The 26,474-nt window shown below is 45.5% G+C and overlaps 1 protein-coding gene and 1 long non-coding RNA gene across 3 annotated transcripts in view; one reads left to right on the plus strand and one right to left on the minus strand.

The window, feature by feature from the left end:
• The first annotated feature begins 17,082 nt into the window (after positions 1–17,082).
• The window catches only part of CCDC170 (coiled-coil domain containing 170), an 82,769-nt gene continuing 73,377 nt past the window's right edge, over positions 17,083–26,474 (plus strand). For both annotated transcript variants that reach the window (XM_074948624.1, XM_074948625.1), the window contains exons 1-2: positions 17,083–17,313; positions 21,137–21,213. In XM_074948624.1, coding sequence (XP_074804725.1) covers positions 17,212–17,313; positions 21,137–21,213 — 179 coding nt within the window. In that variant the 5' untranslated portion in view covers positions 17,083–17,211. The remainder of the gene's footprint in view (positions 17,314–21,136; positions 21,214–26,474) is intronic.
• On the minus strand, positions 19,667–25,966 carry LOC141984992 (uncharacterized). Its single transcript, XR_012638846.1, has 3 exons — positions 25,870–25,966; positions 25,529–25,798; positions 19,667–20,072 (listed from the first exon to the last, which is right to left on the minus strand). It is a non-coding gene; the product is annotated as an uncharacterized LOC141984992 (long non-coding RNA).

Consider the following 26,474-nt stretch of genomic DNA (forward strand, 5'->3'; position numbering starts at 1 on the left):
TTGACCAGAGTTTGAGGGAGAAGGACAGAGTGCAGCAGAAGGAACTTTTTGAGACGTTGCTCACTCTCTTGGCCACCAGGCATCAGGCCCCACTATCAGCTCCACTGCCAGCTGCAGCTACTGTCCAAGATCCACACGTTGAGTCCCTTCCACGCTACCATGTCTTGCAGGCTATACAGTCAATGGATAATTCTGGGGTTGGCCAGCCATAACCCAAGCAATGAACAGCTCATGGAACAATTAAATGTACCCTGTGCAACTGTCCACCACTGTGCAACCAAGACCTACACTGGAAAATGCTCCAGAAGGGGCAAGGAAAACAGGCACAGGGGACATACAGTTCCACAAGCAGTGAGACTGTAATAGTGGCACCATATATAGTTTGGCATTTTTGTTGCTTTAGTTGTTTATTCTGCAGTTTTTTTAGTTTTACTGTCTTTTGCCACTTGCTGGCAGGCAGTCTGCCTAGAAGAGTTTTTAGTTGTTATTTAAATGCAAACCAAACACTTTTATTTGAAACGTGTAAACAAGAACAAGTCTCAAGGTTACTTGAACAATCTATTAAATTCAAAATATCAAACTCCATGTGAGCAGTACATAAGCTTTATATGGAGCTCATGAATGGGTTTTATTAAATTCATAAGCTGCATTGGCCCCAAAATCATGGGATATATGTGGGATGATTTAAGTGTGGATAACTATACTACTTCATTCTTCCTCATCCATAGCATCCTGCAAACCCATTATGTGGGTGCACAAGACAGCCCTGGTTTCCCTTGCTCATGGGGATCCCAGCCTTATAACGATAGATGCACTCTCTGGTTGCATGTACCATGGCCTCAATTCACCAGTGTCTTGAATCCACATCTGGCAAAATTATTTTCCTTTCTTCTTGCAGACCTTTTGCAATGCATTGGAGGCCATGATAATGAAGACAGCATTGGCAACACTGGCATCCAAAGAGTTCTGAAGGCAGCTCCATCATGACTTCAACCTGCCAAAAGCTCATTCTGCCACTGTCCTACAGCTATTGAGTGTACAACTGAACTTTCTTTTATCTCTGAAGACAGGGTATGATTTCATGAGCCATGGCAGAAGGGGATATGCGAGTCCCACCAGTAACAGTGGAGACAGAAACTCCATTTACAACAATCTCAGTTGGAAGGAATAAGGTTCCTGCTTGTCCATGAAGGTAAAGTCCTGAACTCCAAAATCCCTGGCATCATGCATCCTGCCAGTTGGTGTCCATGAAACAACCTCTGTGGTCAACCAGGGCCTGCATAGTAGTAGTACCCTTTGTAGATACTAGCACTGATATGTCCACCAGCATCTCATAGAATCTCTGCCTGAATTGGGGTATAGGATGAAACGGGGAGTAGGAAATTGTTTTCCATCAGTGCTGGATTCATGGCCTGACTCTGGTGACAAGGAGTATGCAGATCTGAAATGTCTCAGCTGGATGTGCTGGCTGGCTAAGGGCACTTCTGGTCAAGTGCTGTGGGATGGAGAGACCGGTTCTCCCACAATACACCATGAAGCAAGCCCTAGAGCAGCTACAGCTAGAAAGGGTGCTAAGAACCTTGGGATACGCCCCCAGAAGCCATAGTGTCTGACACATGTGTATACCACAGTATGAATGTGCTGGCACAGGTATCTGGAGTGTATAGCACTGCAGTGTGGATGCTCAAAGGTGAGCTTGGAAAGAATGGGTTTAAAAGTGTGGGTCACATGGACCTGGGTTTATATGCAGTGTAGACATACTGAGAAAGTCTTGCATCTTTAGAATGCTCTTCCCCAAGAGATAGAGCACATCAGTGGCCTCTTTCCAGGGAAAACTAAAGCTTTTTCATTTTTTTTAATGTGTATGGATTTGTAGTAACTATTATTGAAGAGGGCACAGGTATTACTGGTAAATAAAAATTTATTTATTTTTTTCAATTGCTATTTCAGGTATCTGTTTTGTCTTGGGATGATGGATCCCATTTGACATTATTGACTTCAGTTGTATATTTACTAAGTGCTTAGAAGTCTTCAGGTTTAAATGCCAGCCAAAAAACATTCTATTCTGAGAATGTCAGCCCAGGGTATGTCTACACGACAAGCACTACAGTGGTACAGATGCAGCTTTGCAGTTACATCACTATAGAATAGACACTACAGCAACAAAAGGGGGTTTTCTGTTGCTGTAGTAAATCCAGTCCCCCAAGTAAATCCATGTCTAAAAGAGGCTGTAGCTTTCTTCCGTCAATCTAGCAATGTCTACACTGGTGCTCAGGTCAGCTTAATAAAGTTTCTGAGTGTGATTTTTTTTTCACACCTCTGAGCAACATATCTCTGGTCTACATTATAGGGTTGGTCGAATTTAGCTGCATTAGGTCGATTTAAAAATGACTGTGTCCACACAACCAATCCCGTGCCGTCGACCTAAAGGGCTCTTAAAATCGACTTCTGTACTCCTCCCCATGAGGGGAGTAGCGATAAGATCGACCTTGCTGGGTTGAATTTGGGGTAGTGCGGACGTAAATCGACGGTATTGGCCTCCAGGAGCTATCGCAGAGTGCTCCATTGTGACTGCTCTGGACAGCACTTTGAACTCCGATGCACCAGCCAGGTACACAGGAAAAGCCCCGGGAACTTTTGAATTTCATTTCCTGTTTGGTCAGCGTGGCGAACTCAGCAGCACTCAGCGGCACAGGTGACCATGCAGTCCCTCCAGAATCGCAAATGAGCTCCAGCATGGACCGAAAGGGAGACACTGGATCTGATTGTTGTATGGGGAGAAGCATCTGTGCAGGCCAAACTCCAATCAAAAAGAAGAAATGCAAATATATATGCCAAAATCTCACAGGGCATGTTGGAGAGAGGCTACAACAGGGACACACAGCAGTGCCGTCTGAAAGTTAAGGGGCTCAGGCAAGCCTACCAAAAGACAAGGGAGGCAAACAGTCTTTCCGGGTCACAGCCCCAGACATGCCGCTTCTATGATGAGCTGCATGGCATTCTAGGGGGGACTGTACCACGATCCTACCACTGTCCATGAACACCTGCAAGGGGGGAGTCTCGCAACAGGGAGGAGGATTTTGTGGATGAGGAAGAGGAGGAGGAGGAGAATACGCAGCAGGCAAGCGGTGAATCCGTTCTCCCCGGCAGCCAGGACCTTTTCATCACCTTGGAGCCAATACCCTCCCAAGGCGGGATCCCCGACCCTGAAGCCGGAGAAGGCACCTCTGGTGAGTGCACATTTGTAACTACAGCACAGGGTTTAAAAGCAATAGTGTTTAATGTTTGATTTGCCCTGAAGAATTGGGATGCATTTTCAGCCAGTACAGCTACCAGAAAAGTCTGTTAACGTGTCTGGGGATGGAGCGGGAATCTGCCAGGGGCATCTCCATGAAGCTCTCCTGGAGGTACTCTGAAAGCCTTTGCAGAGGGTTTCTGGGGAGGGCTACCTTATTTTGTCCTCCACGGTAGGACACTTTACCACTCCAAGCCAGTAGTAAGTATTCTGGAATCATTGCAGCACAAAGCATGGCAGCGAATGGTCCTGGGTTTTGGTCGCATTCAAGCAACATTCGGTCTATATGTTTCTGTGTTAGCCTCAGTAGAGTGATGTCATTCATCGTCACCTGGTTAAAATAGGGGAATTTTTGTAAGGGAACAGTAAAAGGACCCCGTTTATGCTGGGCTGTTTGCGCTTGGCTAAAAGGGATCATCCCAGAGAATAGCCATGCAGTGGGGTGGGGAGGGGTGAAGGTATCATCCCGGAGAATAGCCACGTGGTGGGGGGAGGGGAGAAGGGATCATCCCAGAGAATAGCCACACGAGGGGTGGGGGGAGGTGTGTGCTGCACATCCACCCGAAAACCACAGCCCCGCCTTTTAAATGTGAAACCCAACCCACTGCTTGCTCTGGGAAAGGAGGGCGCTGTAGTTTGAAAACATTCCCACATTTTGTGAAGGCGTAAGAAGCCAACCCTGCATAACAAAAGGCTTACCATGGCTGCCTGGAAACCGAATTCTGTTGCCCAGCCGTGTGTGTGTGATGTGTCACCATACTAGCAGGCGCTCAATATAAAAGGCAAAATGCGACCTTGTACCTAAAGCACATGTGCTGTCTGCTGTGAATTGCTTGATTCACTGTGAAAGAGTCTCCCTTTTGTTCTCAGAAATGTATCATCTTAAATTTTACTCTCCCTTTTTATCTCCCCCAGGGGCAAATGTTTCTACACTCCTCCTATCATCTCTGTCCCTTAGGTTATCGCAGATTAGAAGGCGAAAAGAACGCACTCGCGATGACATGTTTGCCAAGCTCATGCAGTCCTCCCGCACTGATAGGACACAGCTTGATGCATGGAGGCATTTAGTGGCAGAGGCAGGAAAGAATTAAGTGAGTGCAAAGAGCGGAGGCAGGACGCGATGCTGAGGCTGATGGGGGAGCAAACGGACATGATGAAGTGTCTGTTGCGGGAGCAAACGGAGATGATGAAGCGTCTGTTGGAGCTGCAGGAAAGCCAACAAGAGCACAGACCCCCACTGCATCCACTGTATAACCACATGCCCTCCTCCCCAAGTTCCATATCCGCCTCACCCAGATGCCCAAGAACACATTGGGGGAGGCTCCGGGTACCCAGCCACTCCACTCCAGAGGATGGCCCAAGCAACAGAAAGCTGTCATTCAAACAGTTTGATTGTTAGTGTGACTACAATAAACAATGTGGCTTTGTCCTACCCTCCTCCCCCACCCCACCCGGGCTACCTTGTCCGTTATCTCATTTTTTTTAATTAATAAAGAAAGAATGCATGGTTTCAAAACAATAGTTACTTTATTTCAAAGGGGAGAGGGTGGCTGGCTTACAGGGAATTAAAATCAACAAAGGGGGTGGGTTTGTATCAAGGAGAAACACACACACAACTGTCACACTGTAGCCTGGCCAGTCATGAAACTGGTTTTCAAAGCCTCTCTGATGCGCAGCACACCTAGCTGTGCTCTTCCAATCGCCCTGGTGTCTGGCTGCTCAAAATCGGATGCCAGGCGATTTGCCTCAACTTCCTACCCCACCATAAATGTCTTCCCCCTTACTTTCACAGATATTATGGAGCACACAGCAAGCAGCAATAACAGTGGGAATGTTGATTGCGCTGAGGTCTGACCTAGTCGGCAAACAGTGCCAGCAAGCTTTTAAACGTCCAAAGACACATTCTACCACCATTCTGCACTTGCTCAGCCTATAGTTGAACTGCTCCTTACTACTGTCCAGGCTGCCTGTGTATGGCTTCATGAGCCATGGGAGCAAGGGGTAGGCTGGGTCCCCAAGGATAACTATTGGCATTTCAACATCCCCAACGGTAATCTTCTGGCCTGGGAATAAGTCCCTTCTTGCAGCTGCTCGAACAGCCTGGAGTTCCCAAATATGCGAGCGTCATGCACCTTTCCCGGCTATCGCACACTGATGTTGGTGAAACGTCCCTTGTGATACACCAGTGCTTGCAGCACCACTGAGAAGTACCCCTTGCGGTTTATGTACTGGTTGGCAAGGTGGTCCGGTGCTAAGATGGGGATATGCGTTCCGTCTATCGCCCCACCACAGTTAGGGAACCCCATTGCAGCAAAGCCATCCACTATGACCTGCACATTTCCCAGTGTCACTACCCTTGATAACAGAACATCAATGATTGCATTGGATATTTGGATCACAGCAACCCCCACAGTAGATTTACCCACTCCAAATTGATTCCCGACTGACCGGTAGCAGTCAGGCGTTGCAAGCTTCCACAGGGCTATCTCCACTCACTTCTCAACTGTCAGGGCAGCTATCATCTTGGTATTCCTGTGCTTCAGGGTGGGGGAAAACAACTCACAGAGTTCCAGGAAAGTGGCCTTATGCATGCAAAAGTTTCACAGCCACTGTGAATCATCCCATACCTACAACACTATGCGCTCCCACCAGTCTGTGCTTGTTTGCCTGGCCCAGGATCGGCGTTCCACTGTACCAACCAGCCCCACTGCCACAAATGTCCCAATTGCCACAGCCCGTGCTTTCAGGAACGTCTGTGTCCATGTCCTCATCAAAATCCTCCTCGTGCTGGCGTCTCTTAGCCCGGTTCTGCGTATAATCCAGGATAATGCGCGAGGTGTTTACAATGCTCACAACAGCAGCAGTGACGGTGAGCTGAGCGGGCTCCAAGCTTGCCGTGGTATGGCATCTGCATGGGTAACCCAGGAAAAAAGGCATGAAATGATTGTCTGCCATTGCTTTTACGGAGGGAGGGGCAACTGACGACATGTACCCGAAACCACCCGTGACAATGTTTTTGCCCCATCAGGCATTGGGCGCTTAACCCAGAATTCCAATGGGCAGCGGAGACTGCGGGAACTGTGGGATAGCAACCCACAGTGCACAGATGCTAGCCACGGTAGTGAGGACACACTCCGCCGACTTAATGCACTTAGTGAGGACATACGCAATCGACTGTATAAAATCGATTTCTAAAAATTGACTTCTATAAAATCGACCTAATTTCATAGTGTAGACATACCCTTAATAAGTTGATCTAAGTTTTAGGTGTAGAGCAGGCCTCAGCTAGCAGCTTAGTGACCATATTGAAAAGCAAACCTAGTCCTCTGGTGAATTTGCTGTGGCCCCTTCTGTTCAAGGGAAGTGTGACCAAACTCAATTTATTGCCAGAGAGTCAGCCTGTAAATAATGGCATGTTATAGTTGAGGCCAAAAATGTGATAATCTGAAAGATAAAATCTAATGAGATGAATATATTTTTATTGTGTTTCTGGAAAAAGTAAATAAGATTTCCATAAACAAGTCTCCATATACGTTGCTGGTAGAACTCCAATTTGTAATAAATCCACACTGTCTGAATCTTTAGTAGTCAGCAAAAACTTTTCTAATCTGTTTGTAACATCCTGTCGAAACTTCTGGCAATCAATTTAAAGAAGCAAAAGTGGTACATTGGAGGAACAAAGGTTTTGGACTCTCTCTTTTTATTAGTAAGAATTATAGTTCCCCTTTAGAAGGAAGTTGGCATGCCTTTCAAAGAAGTCCAAATGATGTCTAAAAGAGGTCATGCAAATCCCACACGCCCCCCACCATTATGTAATAATTAAAAAAAATAATAAAAACAAAAGCCAAACTAATTGTTCATCCAATGGGAGCTGGGACCTTGTCCAAATGGAAAGCTTTCTAAATTTCAGAAAAGGGATTATAGGTTTATTTTAGACTTCAGCAAAGTGTTCTTGATTTGAGAAAGGCTTACCAATCGACTTTTATGAGCTGAAAGTCAATTTCTGGTGAAAATGACCTAGAAGTCTAATTGTCTCAGATGATCTCAATTAAACCTAACTTTTCCCTCTTGTAGCTTGATATAGAAGTTGGATTCTTCTCCAGTGAGTTCCCTAATATCCTTCATCCATTGCTCCTCTTTTTAAATCCATGGGTTATTTTTTAAAACGGCTAAATAAGGAAAGGAACTTTCTTTTAAAACATGTTTCTCTGAACTCTTCCATTTGTTCTAAATTTGTTTGAGGTCACAGATATCAGTTTGCTTTGCCTCTAGATGGTATAGACTTCTGAAACAACTGCACAAGTTTGAAAAGAGGTTTTTGTGGGAGATAAATAATAAACATATACGTGAAATATTTTGAATAAATACATATTTGTTTTCCTTCTTTTGGCTTAGCCAGATAGGACTAACACACCTGGAGCCTAATCATACTGAATTTGGTTTTGTTCCTTTATCTAAGAAAGAAAATTGCTGTAGTAGGGGAAAGGGAAGAGAAAATCTATCAGCTAGAGTTGGTCAGATACACTTTGCCAAAAAAATGCCTTTATAACTGCATGGACATTGTCATGGGAGAATTTCCATTTTCTTTTAAGTTTTGTGAGTATTCAATGACTATCTGTAAACCAAACATTTTTTCCAGTTGTTGACAACCTAATATATGACCACTGAAACTATGATGTTTTCCCCTAAAACATAAAAAAAATCATGGAAAATTTGACAAAGTTTTCATTTTCCTTCAATTTTTTTGCAAGGAATAAAACACCAGCTCTAATATCAATTTTGTGTATATTTACATCTTCAATTTAGATTCTGTACCAGTTCAGTGTTTTTAGTATACTTTTATAAGTGAAGACAGGTTTGGTATATATTCTTTCTCTACTGATAATGGGGTTAGCTAGACTATTTTATCACTGTCAAATGAAATATGCTTAAACTCACAAACAACATACATTAGTCCTTTAATGTTACAGAGTGAGTGATGCCAAAAAGAATTTTATTCCAACATAGAGTACAAAAATAAACACCAGCAGAAATTCCAGTTATGGTAGAATAAGCTTTCTTGATGCTTTTTGAACCAATGAATTTTTGAGTACTAACATACACATTCTTCCTCTATTTTTCCAACAGCACCAAAGAATGCTGATCCGACTGAGCTTTAGGTTTTTAGTCCCTTTAAGCTGTAAGTGATTTTACTTTCAAAACTTGTATTACTTTGGGGACTCAAATTTTCTGATGGCTGTTCTCACACTCCTCTATAGTAATAATTCTTAGCACTCATAACCTGCAGATCTTCTAGCACTTCACACAGGTGAATCAGTATAACTGTCTGTTTTACACAAGAGGAAGTTGGGGCACAGAAAGTAAAGTGACCTGAATAATAAATGAATGAATGAGTGTAACATGCCCCACAATACAATCTGGACTGTTGAACAGCTGTGTCCCTTTAACTTTGTAGCCTGGGGTGCCTTTTTACTGCTTTGCTGTCAGAACAGCCACTCCTGGCCAGCTCATGCACAGTCCCTAGCATGTAAAATCACTCCCAGCTAAATTACATGAATGCTCTGACCAGTCAATCATGAATTACATAAATGGTGACACCCACAAATTCCTAGTCCCAGCTTTGTCCCCCCAGAGATGTCCATTTTGTATTGCTCAGTACCCTCCTGAACAGTACAAGCTCATAGAAAGTCCATCATTTCATCAAAGGAAAATAATATGCACAGGCCTTGTTATCCAAAATGGAGTTTCCCACATACTTTAATTCAAACACATTGGTTAAGATAAAACAATAAGATAAGTTTATTAACTACAGAAAGCTAGATTTTTAAGTGATTACAAGTAATGATGCATAAAAGTCAGACTTGATTACAAAGCAAATAAAAAGGAAAAAAGCACAAGCTAATATGTAATTTAACAAGATAAGTTAACTGAAAAGCAAAAAGATTTTGTTTCACCATATGCTTACAGCTGTCTGTACTGGCTGAAAAGCCTTCCCGCCTGGACCACCCCTACCACAGTTCAATGGTGCTTTCTTTGTCTTTTGAGAACTGTAGCTGCCATGAGTAGAAACGGGGGGGGGGGGGGGGGAAGGGGGGGAAGGAGAGAGAGAGGTGATTTGGAGGCCACTCACTCTCATTCTTATACCCCTCTCCCCAATTTGAGGATTACCCCCAGCTGGAGTGCAGGTGACAAGTAGTTTCTTGTGAATGTGAGGTTTGAACTGTCCCTGTGATGAAATGTAAATTTTTTATTTATGCCTTCCCCTGCTGGAGAGTGGCTGCTTAAATGGATGATAGTCTTTTAACACCAGGCTGGGTGTTGGTCTGTCCTTTGTTTCTGATAAATTAGTTTGGGCCATCTTTTCTTAAACTTGAATCATGTAACAGCAATGTGATACAGTAGAATCTTATAACTTTACCTATAATGTTGATAACACATATTTTACCAGGACAATAATGTTCAGCAGATTATGAGTTTTCAAATGATATCTCACAGGGCACTCTTTGCACAAAATTTATCATAGTCTTGTAAAAGTAGTGAACATAGTGGCACAGACTGTCGCACTGAGCCAGGCTAGAACTCATGTCTTCTGACTCCCAGGCTAGGGCTCTGTCCACTGAACCATACAGTCTCACTGGAATTGTTGGAGAAACTCTGATATGTCTATGATCATTTATGTAGTCTCTTATTTTAGAGAGTACAAATATAAACAGATTTTGAAGGCAGATGCACCTATCTTCACATCCCCATGCATGAGATTTTGGTTTTTAATATTTTTAATTTCTGATATCCTGTAACTAGTTTTATCTTTCCCCCCATCTTCACCCTCCAAAGTCTATTTTCCTTTGGATAATATTTCATATTTTGATCTTTTGTAATAGAGTACAAAAATTAGTGTAATCCTATTGTCACGGTGCCTGGAGTGACTCACAGCTGAGTGTGCCAAATGTAGATCAGACTGTTAGAAACCAGAGCAGACACCCCAGACAGGTGGTATATTCTATCATTAGATTTCACCAAGCGTGTAATGATAGTGTACTCCTGGATCACTATATTAGTTTTCCCATGGAGTCACAAACAATCCACTTATGCTCTCTAGCTTCTCTTTACCATCCAGATAAACTGGACTTTGCGATATAAAAGGTTATTAAAACCAAAATCACATACATTAGGTTCTTCCAACTCTGAAGGATCGGTCATTTACCCCAAGTCACTCAGGACCTTACCAAAAACAATGCTGTATCTAATTCCTTTAGTAAACTAAAACTAAAGATTTATTAGCTAAGAAAAGAAATGAGAGTTATCGAGAGGCTAAAGCAGATAAAATACATTACAGTTGGATCAGGGTTTATTGTCCGAATGATAACAGAGGTGTAGTAGTCTGCCAGTCTCTTACAGTCTCTTCATAAGTTCCCCACGGGTTCCTAAAAATGGCTTTGGGGAACCTCTGTCTGTTATCTGGAACACCTGCTGATAGCACTGAGATGAATCAGATAAAAATTGCTCAAAGGCTCCAGTATTTTATAGATCTTGTTCACAGGAAGGCAAGCTGACAGGCACCTTCATCCCAGCATGGGCTCTGATGGGTAGCCAATGCAGACAGGGATTGCATTGTTGCTTTGAAGTTAGCATACTGAGTCTTTGGCCTTGGGTCACCACATCAAGGACTACTTGCTTTGAAATTAACATTCTATTTCCTATACATACACAAGTAATTTGGTTACTATGATATAATACAATTGCCAACTACTCATTACAATAGAAATAGATAATTTAAAGCAGTACAGTTAACATTCATTTGGTTTTCAGGAAGTTCACATATCAAGCAAATTCTCATCTTAATGCTAACATATATCACTGATCTAGGGCTAATTAAGCATAGGGGTATATATACACAATGCAAATCAACAAGTTACAGATACATGAAGACAATAGTGGTAACATTACTTTGAACTATTCCAGCAGATGTGGCTTGACCCCACTATAATGCCTCTTGGCATTCTTTTGCTTCCCATCTGCACAAATGAATTGATATTCTTAACAGTTCTTTGAGGTTGTGAGCTGGGCCCCCTAGCTATCAGTGTCACACCTATTAAATGAGTTTTGTTTCCAGAGGTACTGCTCCACTGCTGTCGGGGAAGGAGGGACTGAGTTCAGATTTAAGAATTTTATTAAGATGATGTTAAAATAAAAAGCAAACGGTACAGAGTTTAAGCGTAGAAGCTTCTGGTTATCAGGGAATAATGTACAGATGAGCCGTGCGTAGTGTCGACCGATCCCACAGGTCCGCAGCACATGGTTTTGCAGGGGCCCCAGGCGCCCAGTTCTCCGACGATCAGGGTGTCCATCTGCACCTCGTAGCTCTTTGCTCTCAGGGTGTCGGCCAGGGGTGTGTACTTTTCCAGCTTACGAGCTTGGGCTTCGGGAAAGGCCGGGGTCCTGTTCTCAAAGGAGACCATGACGTTGACGAGGTTGATCTTTTTCTGGGCCTTGTCAGTGACGACCATGTCAGGTCAAAGCTGGCTGTCGGTACCGGGGATGGTGCAGTTCATGGCGACCTCCCCCAGGTGCAGTGCGATGGCTTTTACCAGGCAGTTCTGGATGGTGTTGTGGTGCAGCTGCCAGGCTCTAGAGTGGGGCTTGCAGCTGCACAGGACATGGGGCAGGGTCTTGCTGGAGTAGCCACACTTCCTGCAATGCTTGTCTCGGTTCCTGTGGCAGACGGCTCCGTTGAGTGGGACACAGTTGAGCCGGGCACAGTGGATGAACCGCCAGTTGGTGAAACGGGTGAACCCACCCCCTGCGAGGAAGTGGTTGCTGGCATCCCACTTGCTGGTCAGCTCAAAAGCTTTACCCTGGTCTGGTTTACGCTTCAGGGTTCCCACATACAGTGAATGGATGGCTACCTTCACGGTCTGCTCCAGCATGCCCCTGGTGCTCGGGGTGATGATGGTGTTGTCATTGGACCTGATCTGCGGAACCAGGACTCCCAGCTCCTGGCTCTCCTTGCACCACTCCCAGTGGCAGCCCATGCGCTTCCCCAGGTGAGGCGTGGCACTGCGAGCGCGGGACCACAGTAAAGCGATGTCGCTCCTGTCCTGTCCAAATTCGCCATCCAGGGAGCCGCTCAGGAAGGTGGCAATGTCTTGGTTGGAGGGGGCTCTGCCGATCCGCTTCTTTGTCACGTCACAGAGGGTGTTCGCCGCTATGTTCCTTACCGTGGCATAAATACCAAGGGCGTCAGGTGAGACTGTACTCAGGCAGATAGACTGAGGAGCCGGCTGTGCGTCTGTGGACTCCTGCTATTTTTAGGCACAAGCTTGAGCATAGCTAGCATGGGTACGTCTATGAAAGCTGGGAATCACACATCCCATCTGAAATGTAGACACACCCTAAGAAGGCTGGAAGGGTAGAGAAGCTGGCAGTCTGCTCCAGAGGAGTGCCTGAAACCTGGGGGACAATGGCCTTTCTGAAACCCTGGGAAGGTGGAGAACTGTGCTAGCCCTAGACCATGGGATGGAGTGAGATAGAGGAGCCTGATAGGGTTGCCAATTTTTGTTGGACATATTCCTGGAGATTTCATCACATGACAATCTTTAATTAAAGATTAATTCCTGGAGACTCAAGGACAATCCTGGAGGGCTGGCAACCCTAGAGCCTGAGTACCTATGTGAGGATATTGCATCCTAACTGAGGCTCACCTATGAAGGAGAGGGGTGGCCAACTGGACTTTGCTGGGGCTGAAGACTTAGTTGTCTTTATATTTATGTTGGATGTGTTAAGGGACTCTGTGACCCAGAAAGGGGCAGACTCTTGAATTGTCTTGACTGCAGGGTTGACTACAGCTGAAATAGGCTGAAGAACACAAGAGGGAAACTGACACAGCTGCAACAATGCCACATCCAGCAAGAGGGGGCATGCCGTAGGGACACCACTTTGCTATAAAACCACTGTTGGTTTTATTAAGGGCCTTTCATTTTTCTTTTACTTTTTAAGCCCAGGATCTGTCAGGGCTTGTGGTTAAAAGAGGAGAAAGCTTTGGTATTCCCGGTTGCAGTCGAGTGATGCTACTTAGGACTTACCTACAGGAGTGTTGGCATCATGTTATCCAGAAGAAGGGATACCTACAGTAACTCTTGTTTCCAACTGTATTGCCCGCACAGAGCCATGCTGTAGGAGTCCTGTTCCTTGATACACAACCAAAGAACCATTTTAAAGATGAAATAGATTCCTCAATTCCAACGTTATTCAGATGGAGAGCATAGTCAATCCCACACCCACTAACAGTCCCGTGATTTTTTTCTACCTTCAGGAACTCTGTTTCCAGCTGGACTCCAATGCGGAGAATCAGTTGCATAGGGGGCAATGTAGCTGGAGAACAGGAGTTACTATAGGTCAGGGGTGGGCAAACTTTTTGGCCCGAGGGCCACATCTGGGTATGGAAATTGTATGCTGGGCCATGAATGCTCACAAAATTGGAGGTTGGAGTGAGTGTGGGGGGGTTTGAGGGCTGGGGATAAGGGGTTGGAGGTGCAAGAGGGTGCTCTGGGCTGGGACCGACAGGTTCAGAAGGTGGGAGGGGGATCAGGGCTGGGGCCGGGGGTTCGTGCATGGAAAGGGGTCAGCGGTGCAGGCTCCTGGTGGCGCTTACCTCAAGGAGCTCTTGGAAGCAGTGGCATGTCCCCCATCTGGCTCCTACGCAGAGGCGCGCCCAGACAGCTCTGTGCCCTGCCCCGTCTGCAGGTGCTGCCCCTGCAGCTCCCATTGGTCATAGTTCCCAGCCAATAGGAGCTGCAGGGGTGGCGCTTGGAGTGGGGGCAGCGTGCGGAGCCCCTTGACTGCCTCTGAGCGTAGGAGCCAGAGGGGGGACAACCCGTTGCTTCCAGGAGCCACACAGAGCAGAGCGGCGCAAGCCCCAGACCCTACTCCCTGGCAGGAACTCGAGGGCCGGATTAAAACGTAGTTTGCCCACCCCTGCTATAGGTGAATAACCACCTTTTCTCCATCCTGACATTACTTCCACAGTGCCCTACTACAGGACACTAGCTTGTGGTGACTTCACTGAGGAGCCCTGTTAGCTGAACAATAATTGAAGCACTGCTCTCCCAAACTCATGGGTTAATTTTAAGAAAAGACTAGGATGGCACTCTTGCATGGTAACTTTTTTCATGTTGTAGGAGTCACAGCTGCAATATAAAAGTGATAAATGATGGGGACCATAAATTTCACAATGCACTTGCCAATAGGGAAGAAAGTATGTCTGTAGGGGAGCATAATCTTTTTTAAATTTTACCTTAACTGTTGGCATCTATCCTGAATTTTCTGTGCAGCCCTAATTTTGCGTCATATGTCCTGCAAGTCTTACTTAACTTTAAACAACCCAAAATTTTACTTAGGATTGGGAAACCTTGTCTGCATTTATCACAGTATGCTAAATGTTAAATTCCACAGGGCAAATCTCTGAAATCTGAATCCAATTCCTGCTAAAGTAAATGATGGTCTTTTCTTTCATCTAAATGGGAGTTGATCTGGTCCCTAAACAAGGGACGTGGAACCATAAAGCACATTACAGTGGTCTAATTTACTTGTACAGCAAAAGGACTTGTAGTCTACATCCAGTCAACGTAGACACTGCTAGCAAAACACTACTGTTTACTGTTTCCATGTTGATTGAATGTTCAGATTATATAGGCCTATAGTATAAATATAATTTGAGTGGCTTCTCAATAGGAATATAAATTGCTATTTTTGTTATGAATCATCTCCTACACACACATTGTTTTAACTTGCTAACCTCAGGAGCTGTCAGGGTCCCTGGTAAAAATAGAGCTTTGCTATTGCTGGCTCTATAGCACCCCGATGTCAGTTCTGTAGCCAGCCAAAACCATGATAAAAAGCAGTTCTTGCCACAGTATAACCTAATTTTCCCTGTTCCAGTGTAGACAGAGATTAACTATACAACCATACTATAAGCCACTTTTTCCACTTGGGACCCAAAAGACACCCAAACAAAGGAGTGTATCATTTGGATAATGTCAAGAAACCAGAGATGGTGGTGGTTGATAGCGCTCAGTTTGAATCACTGGTCAGAGTGGGGTTTAATGCTTGCATCTGGGTATGTCTGTCTTCTCTTCCCTGAGCTATAAACATCCTTTTTCATGTATTTAAATGAAAGCTGGGATTTTCATGAGAGACAAGATGGGTGAGGTAATATCTTTCATTGGGTCAACTTCTGTTGGTAAGAGAGACGAGCTCTCTCACTTACACAGAGCTCTTCTTTAGGCCATGAACCTAAAGCTGGGCCTTGTGAATCACCACCATTGCACAGCTCCCGGTACAGAGGAGTTGGCAACACAGTTGTCTTGCATGAGCTGAGACAAGAGGGATAGCTCAGTGGTTTGAGCATTGGCCTACTAAACCCAAAATTGTCAGTTCAATCCTTGAGAGGGCCATTTAGGGATCTGGGGCAAAAATTGGGGATTGGTCCTGCTTTGAGCAGGGGGTTGGACTAGATGACCTGAGGTCCCTTCCAACCAATATTCCGTGAAAGCCGTGTTTACGGATCAAGGGCATCTGAGGCCAAAAAAGCAACCACCAGATTGTCTAGTCCCATGTTTCTCAAATGTGGCCACGAGGGGGCTTTTCTTGGGGCCACAGAGGTAATGGGGGGGGGAAGGGGCCAAGCAGTCACCCCTCCCCTGGGGCTGCCAGCAGTGGTTGGGTGATAGAAAAGCTGGAGGAGCAGCCAGCCGCTGTCTGTTCCCCACCTTCCCAGGGATGGTGGGATTTGACTTCAACCCTGGGGTGCTGTGTGGCAGGCTACACCCACAGGACTTTGGGCTCCATTCCCTGGCTGTTAGGTGGTGGGCTGTGCCTTTGAGCTCACCCTCCCCAATTGCCCCTGGCCCCTGCTGCCTCCCCTAATGCCCCACTGCTTCTGTAACCACTTCCCCATCCAGGGCTTAATTTTTCCCAGGTCTTGCCGGGACGGAGCAAGTCTGCCATGAAAAGTAATATTTGTATGTTTGTTAATATCACTTTTCACAGTAGACTTAGTAGTTAGCAAGTCTTAAATAAATAAACCCAAACAAAGCAAAAGAAACAATAAGAAAAAAAGACAAGAACGTACAAAGCGCCTTCTGTTTTTATTCTGCTTAGGCCACTAAAGACTAGAGACAACCGTACATTATTTTTATTACTGAGTGTGAAGTGAGCTGTAGCTCCCGAAAGCTTATGCTCAAATAAATTGGTTAGTCTCTAAGTTGCCACAAGTCCTCCTTTTCTTTTTGCGAATATAAACTAATGCGGCTGCTACTCTAAGACCCCTACAGAAACACATTACAATGATCTGACATGTATACCTGCACGTTAATTTGTTTTTCCTAAAGTTAATTAAGTCTTTTAGGAAAATTTGTCAGGGTGGCCACCAAAACATTTGTTGTGAGAACCCCTGCTCCAGCCTGCCCCGCTTCACATCGCCGGCCAGTCGTCCCCCCGCCCGCCCCGGCCACGGGGGGGGGCGCGGCTGAGGGCCGGCTCTGCACTACGGCAGCGGCGGCACCAGGTGGGGCAAGAGCACCCAGCGACCAGCGCCCCCTCGGGCGGCTGCGGTGCGCAGAGCAGCTGGGTGGCGCCCGGTGGGGGAGCTGCAGCTGCTCCGCTGGCCGCCGCGGCACCCAGAGCGCAGCCAACACGCGCCTGAGGCCGCACGGCCCGCGGGGAGCCCCGCCTCGCCACGCCGACAGGGCAGCGCGATTTGGACACTTCTCGCGACAGTGTAAGCTCGGCCTCCTCAGTGTACGCGTCGCCATGGCGACCGCGGCCTGGGTAGGGTTCGGCGCTGCTGGCTGGGGGCGCGAGGGGAGAGCGGCGGGGCGGGTTCGAATGGAACGGGCCGGAGCAGATCCCCGGGGACCATGAGCAGCAGCGACAGCAGGTTGCGCGCAGGGGCCGCCTGCTCCCGGCTCATTGACGTGACCAGCAACGCGGCGCTGCTGCCCGACCCCCCCGCCGCGGAGGTACGGAGCCGCGTCCCTGCCCGCTTTGCACTGGCTGCGGGGCAGAGCCGGGCTTGGACGCAGCGTCCCGCCGCCTCCTGTTCCTATCAAGCTGCGCTGCCTGGGGCCAGCACCTTGTTCTTCTCTGCGCTCAGCGTCCCCTGTCTCCGGGATCTCACTGCTCCGTGGGGTCCTAAGGCTGGCCAGGGGGACGCTTCCTAGGCAGGCTGCATGTGTGGGGGGTGGGGATGGACTGAGCAGCGGGTCTCCAGTCTAGTTCCCTGGCCCTAGCCCGCTGCAGAGCCGCGTTGGCAGGCACCCCTCCCGGGAGCTTGGCCGCCTAGTTCCAGGGTGTCCCCCTCCCCGTGCCAGAACGAGGAGTTTATGCACAGTTGTGGAGTCACACTGTGAGTCAGAAGGAACCTTCCTAAAGAGCACCAGGAGTGCAGAGAACAAGAGGTGGGAAAGGGCTTTAGGGAGCCATCGCTGGGGCCAGGGAGCTGGGCTTTGACTGCAGGGGCCTGGAGGTAGCCAAGTGCCCGGCTGCTGATCAGTGCACTCTAGCACCCCAGGCTTGCTCCCAATTGCTGTGTCTCTCCCTCCCTCCCCCCCAGGTGTTAGGTGGTGCGTTCCTACCTACAGTGACAGAAAAGCTGTGCCTCCGCGGCAGGACTGTGCCCATAGCTATGCCAGTAGAGTCTCCATAGTGTAAATGTAGTCGGAATCACAGGTGGTGCACCAGAGCAAGCAGCTGCTTCTCATTGGAGGGAGGCACAAATTGGGCTGGGGAGCAGAACCAAAGGCCAGAGCTGAGCAGCAGAACTCCTGGCTGACTCTGGCCTCTGCTGCATGCAGGTCCTCAGCCTCACTGTAGGGTCCCAATGAGCATCCCAACCTCCTCATCCCCATTTTAACTAATCCTTTACTAATCCAGCACCTTTTGTCACATGATATTTACTTAAAATTTTTAAATAACCCCACAACCCTCCCAAAATTAAAAAAGGTGTCAACCTGCATTTCGTTGTAATTTTATGTTCCTTTCAAATACGTTTCTATATTTGCTGTATGCAGCTGTGACACTTAGGTTTTAACCCTTACTCTAGTCAGGATGAGTATACTCACTCTTAGTTGAAGACCTGTTACCCCTTTATTGCCTGTGCCATTTCTGAAAACCATTCTCCATCCTGACTCTTATGATGTGTGCTCCCACCTATGCCACATATTTCAAGGCGTGGCTTTTTTTAGTCTCTGGAAGATCTGTGGGTTTAAGAGGTGTAACAGCAAATGCATGCATGTAGATGATTTCCTACAGAAAGGAGGTGAGATAGATTGAAGATCTTCTGTACACACTACTAACACTGTACTCCTTGCAGATGATTGACCTTGCCTAGTTTATCTCATGGTAAAACTACAATGTCCTCTCTCCTCTGGGATTTTACAGTGGGGTTGCTAATGCGTATTAATTATCATGTGGCAAAACACACCCTTGTTTAGCAATGTAGACAAAGCCTTAGACAAGAACATGCAATCCAGCTCACCTAAGAGCTGACAGAAACCTTACCTGTTGTAGTGACTCCCTGATGTAGTGGTTCTCAGACTGTGTTCCATCGCATAAGAGGATCTGCAAAGACGTTCTACAGATCCTTGGCAGTTCCAAGGTTCATATTTTTGTGTGTAGAATTTCTTTGCCTCTTTTCGAATCCATCCCTGCTTCTAGATACTGCTAAACCAGCATTTCTAGACTCAGTTCACTTTTATCTCCAGTTTTAAAATGTACTTTTGAAGAATTATTTCATTTTTTCCCCACTGGAAGCCTCCAGATTGATACATACATCAGGAATAAAAAAAATAAATAAAAAAATCTCCAATGAAGATGCTCCTGAAGTCAGTGACAGAGGATTTACAAACTTGGGAAAAAAGCTAATCCTTGATTTTAACACCAGCAAAATTAGAAGTGAGGAGGGTCTGTGCAGTTTTAATTGCAATTAATGTGTTTGAGATGGGGCATGAATTTTGGAAAAATTTGGGTATAGTTTCTTCAAGTTCAAGAAATTCTAGTCTAGTGCCTTCATCCTGATGTTTCCAAGACAGAATGGCTAATTTCTAACTGGTTTCAGAGTAACAGCCGTGTTAGTCTGTATTCGCAAAAAGAAAAGGAGTACTTGTGGCACCTTAGAGACTAACTAATTTATTTGAGCATGAGCTTTCGTGAGCTACAGCTCACTTCATTGGATGCATACTGTGGAAACTGCAGAAGACATTATATACACAGAGACTTTCTAACTGCCTCAAAGCTGTCCTATTGACCTGTTAGCCAGTTTTCAGACATTTCAGAGGGGAAAAAAAGATAGCTTTTTATTTAATTGCTTGTTTCTGTGGAGGATTAGTGACATTAATTTTAATACTTCAAAATGCAACTACAAGTTCCCTTTTTGTTTCAGTTTTTAGTTTCACCTCATCATTTTGTCAATTTTAACAGCTGCATTACTTCATATACTACAAAGCAGTAGAGATATTTGGTTCAATGATTTAAATAAAGTCTGACTGATCATTAAAACTTATCTTTAAAAATTCAAGGACAAAAATTTTTCTTATTAAATGTTGCAAAAGGGAGTATCTTCAGTGTGCTAGGAATTTACTTGTGTTATCCAAGGCTTTTCTTCATTGCGTTTCTTTATCATTCTTCCAACTCATTCCTTTGAAACTGTGGTATGATGGCTTTGATGTGAAGTTAAAGGTGAGGCTCAAGGATATTGCTTGGAAATGAAACCAATTGCCTGCTAAAGCAATAGCAAAAAGTGTAGTTAATATAGAAGTCCATCATTTTAACAATACTTTATTCAGTAGGAAAAACAGCCATTAATAGGTGATACTCAGCTATTCACTGACTTTTGTTAACAGTGGGATGTGATTTTTGTATTGCACTAAATTGTTTTGTTGCTCTGCTTAGAATTTTTGTTTTTCAACATTCTGAAGTCTGTTGCCATTTTAGTAAATACAACTTTCAACCTGTTAGAAAACTGTTTTCAGTAGCATGAATTTTTAATATTTTAGAATTGATAGCAAAAAAATAAATATAAAAATGATCTGTAACTGGGTGACTTCTAAATGAAGAACATACTTAAAATTACTTTTTCAGGTATTGCAAAAGTATATGTAATAATTGTGACTGATCAGAGCTGGTGGAGTAGAGAGAGATGTGGGACTGGACCCTTAAAATTTATACTGTGCACAAGCCAACTATATATTCATAAGTATATATCTGTTCAGTGTAATGCAAGACATAGAAGGCATGAAACAAAGAGGATATTAGAATAGAATATTGGCATTGTTAGAGTGTCCATCACCTTTGCGGTCTCTCCTCCATTTACAAATCTCTCATTAACACTAATTTATTCTACAAAGCCTTATACTGTTGTCCACCAACGAATAGATAAAACAAAGAAAACAAGTGAAACTGCATGTGAGCAAGCGGTGATTTTCTGCACAGTAACTTGCTTTTGCTGCATTTCATTCCTCTGACCCTTTGTCTGCTGGCAGCAAGATCTGAACTCTGTTTCCATATTTGTTTTTTAAAGCATATAAAACATGTTGATCTCAAAGTAATTACAAATAATAAATTTTTCAGCTTTTCCACAGCATTTATGTCACAAAACTGTTGAAACAAAGCAGCAGGGGGACCCATTTCACCAATTTTTTTCTTTTTACTTCATTCCTTAATTAATCAAGTCTTTACAAGAAGATGTAAGAAGTTGTTATAAAAGCTGAAATACCAGTATTTTCATAATTGTCTTGAGATAACTGCTGTTCTTAACCATGGTAAACAGTTATTTATCACATTTAGGTTCAAGATCAACTCACCATAATGAAGAGACAAGTGGAAGAGAGAGTGAATTTAAATGCTATCTGCAGTGCTGGAAGGTAAAAATAACATTTTGGTTGCTATGTGACTTTCTTTTGAGCATATTAAACAACTTTGAATTAGGCTTGTTATTAAATAAACAACAGCGGAGAATGATGTCCAACAACATCTTATAATGACAACAGCAGACTGAGCAGGACTTATCGTCAGAAGAGAATCACTGAAAATGCCAGAAGTAATTAATTTTATTCACCTGGACTATTGTTTTTAGGTTATGCTTGTTTCAGAAAAGACACAGTAATGTTAGAAAAAGTCCAGAGAAGCACATCAAAAATAATCAAAGGATTGGCAGGAATTACAAGCTAAAAGTTAGGTCTGTTTGGAAAGGAAAAGACTAACTGGGTAGGTGGACTTGATTGTGACGATGAAGGATATAGTGAAAAGTGATCATAGAATCATAGAACATCAGGGTTGGAAGGGACCTCAGGAGGTCGTCTAGTCCAACCTCCTGCTTGAAGCAGGACCAATCCCCAACTAAATCATCCCAGCCAGGGCTTTGTCAAGCCTGACCTTAAAAACTTCTAAGGAAGGAGATTCCACCACCTCCCTAGGTAATGCATTCCAGTGTTTTACCACTCTCCTAGTGAAAAAGCTTTTCCTAATATCCAACCTAAACCTCCCCCACTGCAACTTGAAATCATTACTCCTCGTTCTGTCATCTGCTACCACTGAGAACAGTCTAGATCCATCCTCTTTGGAACCCCCTTTCAGGTAGTTGAAAGCAGCTATCAAATCCTCCCTCATTCTTCTCTTCCGCAGACTAAACAATCCCAGTTCCCTCAGCCTCTCCTCATAAGTCATGTGTTCCAGTCCCCTAATCATTTTTGTTGTCCTCCGCTGGACGTTTTCCAATTTTTTCACATCCTTCTTGTAGTGTGGGGCCCAAAACTGGACACAGTACTTCAGATGAGGCCTCACCAATGTCGAATAGAGGGGAACGATCACATCCCTCGATCTGCTGGCAATGCCCCCACTTATACATCCCAAAATGCCATTGGCCTTCTTGGCAACAAGGGCACACTGTTGATTCATAACCAGCTTCTTGTCCACTGCAACCCCTAGGTCCTTTTCTGCAGAACTGCTGCCTCGCCATTCAGTCCCTAGTCTGTAGCGGTGCATGGGATTCTTCTGTCGTAAATGCAGAACTCTGCACTTGTCCTTGTTGACCTCATCAGATTTCTTTTGGCCCAATCCTCTAATTTGTCTAGGTCCCTCTCTATCCTATCCCTACCCTCCAGCATATCTACCTCTCCTCCCAGTTTAGGGTAATCTGCAAACTTGCTGAGAGTGCAATCCACACCATCCTCCAGATCATTAATGAAGATATTGAACAAAACCGGCCCCAGGACCGACCCTTGGGGCACTCTGCTTGATACCGGCTGCCAACTAGACATGGAGCCATTGATCACTACCCTTTGAGCCCGACAATCTAGCCAGCTTTCTATCCACCTTAGCGTCCATTCATCCAGCCCATACTTTTTTAACTTGCTGGCAAGAATACTGTGGGAGACCGTGTCAAAAGCTTTGCTAAAGTCAAGGAACAACACGTCCACTGCTTTCCCCTCATCCACAAAGCCAGTTGTCTCGTCATAGAGGCAATTAGATTAGTCAGGCATGACTTGCCCTTGGTGAATCCATGCTGACTGTTCCTGATCACTTTCCTCTCGTGTAAGTGCTTCAGGATAGATTCCTTGAGGACCTGCTCCATGATTTTTCCAGGGACTGAGGTGAGGCTGACTGGCCTGTAGTTCCCAGGATCCTCCTTCTTCCCTTTTTTAAAGATGGGCACTACATTTGCCTTTTTCCAGTCGTCCGCGACCTCCCCTGATCGCCATGAGTTTTCAAAGATAATGGCCAATGGCTCTGCAGTCACATCCGCCAACTCCTTTAGCAGTCTCGGATGCAGCGCATCCGGCCCCATGGACTTGTGCTCGTCCAGCTTTTCTAAATAGTCCTGAACCACTTCTTTCTTCACAGAGGGCTGGTCACCTCCTCCCCATGCTGTGCTGCCCAGTGCAGCAGTCTGGGAGCTGACCTTGTTCGTGAAGACAGAAGCCAAAAAAGCATTGAGTACGTTAGCTTTTTCCACATCATCTTTCACTAGGTTGCCTCCCTCATTCAGTAAGGGGCCCACACTTTCCTTGACTTTCTTCTTGTTGCTAACATACCTGAAGAAACCCTTCTTGTTACTCTTAACATCTCTTGCTAGCTGCAACTCCAAGTGTGATTTGGCCTTCCTGATTTCACTCCTGCATGCCCGAGCAATATTTTTATACTCTTCCCTGGTCATTTGTCCAATCTTCCACTTCTTATAAGCTTCTTTTTTATGTTTAAGATCAGCACTGTTAAGCCAAGCTGATCGCCTGCCATATTTACTATTCTTTCTACACATCGGGATGGTTTGTCCCTGTAACCTCAATAAGGATTCTTTAAAATACAGCCAGCTCTCCTGGACTCCTTTTCCCCCATGTTATTCTCCCAAGGGATCCTGCCCATCAGTTCCCTGAGGTTGTCAAAATCTGCTTTTCTGAAGTCCAGGGTCCATATTCTGCTGCTCTCCTTTCTTACCTGTGTCAGGATCCTGAACTCGACCATCTCATGGTCACTGCCTCCGAGGTTCCCATCCACTTTTGCTTCCCCTACTAATTCTTCCCGGTTTGTGAGCAGCAGGTCAAGAAGAGCTCTGCCCCTAGTTGGTTCCTCCAGCACTTGCACCAGAAAATTGTCCCCTGCACTTTCCAAAAACTTCCTGGATTGTCTGTGCACCGCTGTATTGCTCTCCCAGCAGATATCAGGGTGATTGAAGTCTCCCATGAGAACCAGGGCCTGCGATCTAGTAACTTCCGTTAGTTGCCGGAAGAAAGCGTTGTCCACCTCATCCCCCTAGTCCAGTGGTCTATAGCAGACTCCCACCACGACATCACCCTTGTTGCTCACGCTTCTAAACTTAACAGAGACACTCAGGTTTTTCTAGTTTCATACCGGAGCTCTGAGCAGTCATGCTGCTCCCTTACATACAGTGCAACTCCCCCACCTTTTCTGCCCTGCCTGTCCTTCCTGAACAGTTTATATCCATCCATGACAATACTCCAGTCATGTGAGTTATCCCACTAAGTCTCTGTTATTCCAATCCCATCATAATTCCTTGACTGTGCCAGGACTTCCAGTTCACCCTGCTTGTTTCCCAGGCTTCTTGCATTTGTGTATAGGCACTTGAGATAACTTGCTGTTTGTCCTGCTTTCTTAGTATGAGGCAGGAGCCCTCCCCTTTCACGTTCTCCTGCTCGTGCTTCCTCCCAGTATCCTACTTCCCCACTTACCTCAGGGCTTTGGTCTCCTTCCCCCGGTGAACCTAGTTTAAAGCCCTTCTCACTAGGTTAGCCAGCCTGCTTGCGAAGATGCTCTTCCCTCTCTTCATTAGGTGGAGCCCGTCTCTGCCTAGCACTCCTTCTTGGAACACCATCCCATGGTCAAAGAATCCAAAGCCTTCTCTCTGACACCGCCTGCGTAGCCATTCGTTGACTTCCACGATTTGACGGTCTCTACCCAGGCCTTTTCCTTCTATGGGGAGGATGGATGAAAACACCACTTGTGCCTCAAACTCCTTTATCCTTCTTCCCAGAACCACGTAGTCCGCAGCGATCCGCTCAAGGTCATTCTTGGCAGTATCATTGGTACCCACGTGGAGAAGCAGGAAGGGGTAGCGATCCGAGGGCTTGATGAGTCTCGGCAGTCTCTCCGTCACATTGTGAATCCTGGCTCCTGGCAAGCAGCACACTTCTCGGTTTTCCCCGTCGGAGTGGCAGATAGATGACTCAGTCCCCCTGAGGAGAGAGTCCCCGACCACCACCACCACCCGCCTCCTTCTCTTCGGAGCGGTGGTCGTGGAACCCCCATCCCTAGGACAAAAAGAAAAGGAGTACTTGTGGCACCTTAGAGACTAACCAATTTATTTGAGCACAAGCTTTCGTGAGCTACAGCTCACTTCATCGGATGCATTCAGTGGAAAATACAGTGAGGAGGTTTATATACACAAATCTCCTCACTGTATTTTCCACTGAATGCATCTGATGAAGTGAGCTGTAGCTCACGAAAGCTTATGCTCAAATAAATAGGTTAGTCTCTAAGGTGCCACAAGTACTCCTTTTCTTTTTGCGAATACAGACTAACACGGCTGCTACTCTGATCCCTAGGACAGTGCATCTCATGCCTTCCAATCGGCGGAGTCTCCTTCTGTTCCCTTCCCTCAGATGTATCATCTAGTCTACTCTCCGCATTAGTACCAGTGGAGAGAACATGAAAATGGTTGCTTACCTGTATCTGTGCTGCTGGTACATGGATGCTCCCCTTTCTTCTGGAAGTCACATGCTGCCAAATTTCTTCACCGTCCTCCTGTCCCCGCTGCGCAGCCTGCTCTGAATCTTCAGAACGTTGTGCCCGTAGAAGGATATCCTGACATCTGTCCAGGAAATCTTCAGTTTCTCTTATGCAACGCAGGGTCGATACTTGTTTTTCCAGACCTTGAACCTTCTCTTCCAATATGGAGACCAGCTTGTACTTTGTACAGACAAAGTCGCTTCTGTCCTGTGGAAGAAAGACAAACATGGCACATCCAGTGCAGGTCACAACAGCTGAACGCTCCCCGTCTATATTACCTTCCTTCTACAAGCTTCCTCAGGAGTTGTAGTAACTACTCAGAGAAGCCGGCAAGATGTAAGCCTCAGTGGGCTCTCCCCGGGAAAACTCCCTCTGTTAGCCTCTCTGCCGTTCGCCACTCAGCTGGTTCGCAGCTGACTGGCTTTTTATAAAAGTCAGGCCCACTCAAGGCTCACCTGGAACAAAGCACTCCCAAATCACACTTTTCAAACAGCCAGTCAAGCACACAGTCAAGCTGTCCCCACAACAGACACTCAGATACTCACCAACACAGCCTCACTAATGCAGCCCTTAGCGTACCTCCTCTCAACAGATCCCAGGCAAACTCCCTCTGTTAGCCTCTCTGCTGTTCGCCGCAATCAGACATTGTTTTCACCCTTTTCCATAATATGAAAATAAAGAGGATAAAACTGAAATGTAGTAATTGCAAAATAAACAGAAAATATTTATGTACACGGCATATGGCATATTGCCAACTCCTGCAATTTTATCACTTGTCTTACAATATTTGTCTTTTTTTTCATAGAACCCTAACTTGTGAAGTCAAGTGGTTATATGAAAATCTCAGCTTTATTTTTATAAGTTAAGTTTCTAGACTTGACGG

Source organism: Natator depressus, chromosome 3 (genome assembly GCF_965152275.1).
Source record: "Natator depressus isolate rNatDep1 chromosome 3, rNatDep2.hap1, whole genome shotgun sequence".
NCBI lineage: Eukaryota > Metazoa > Chordata > Testudines > Cheloniidae > Natator > Natator depressus.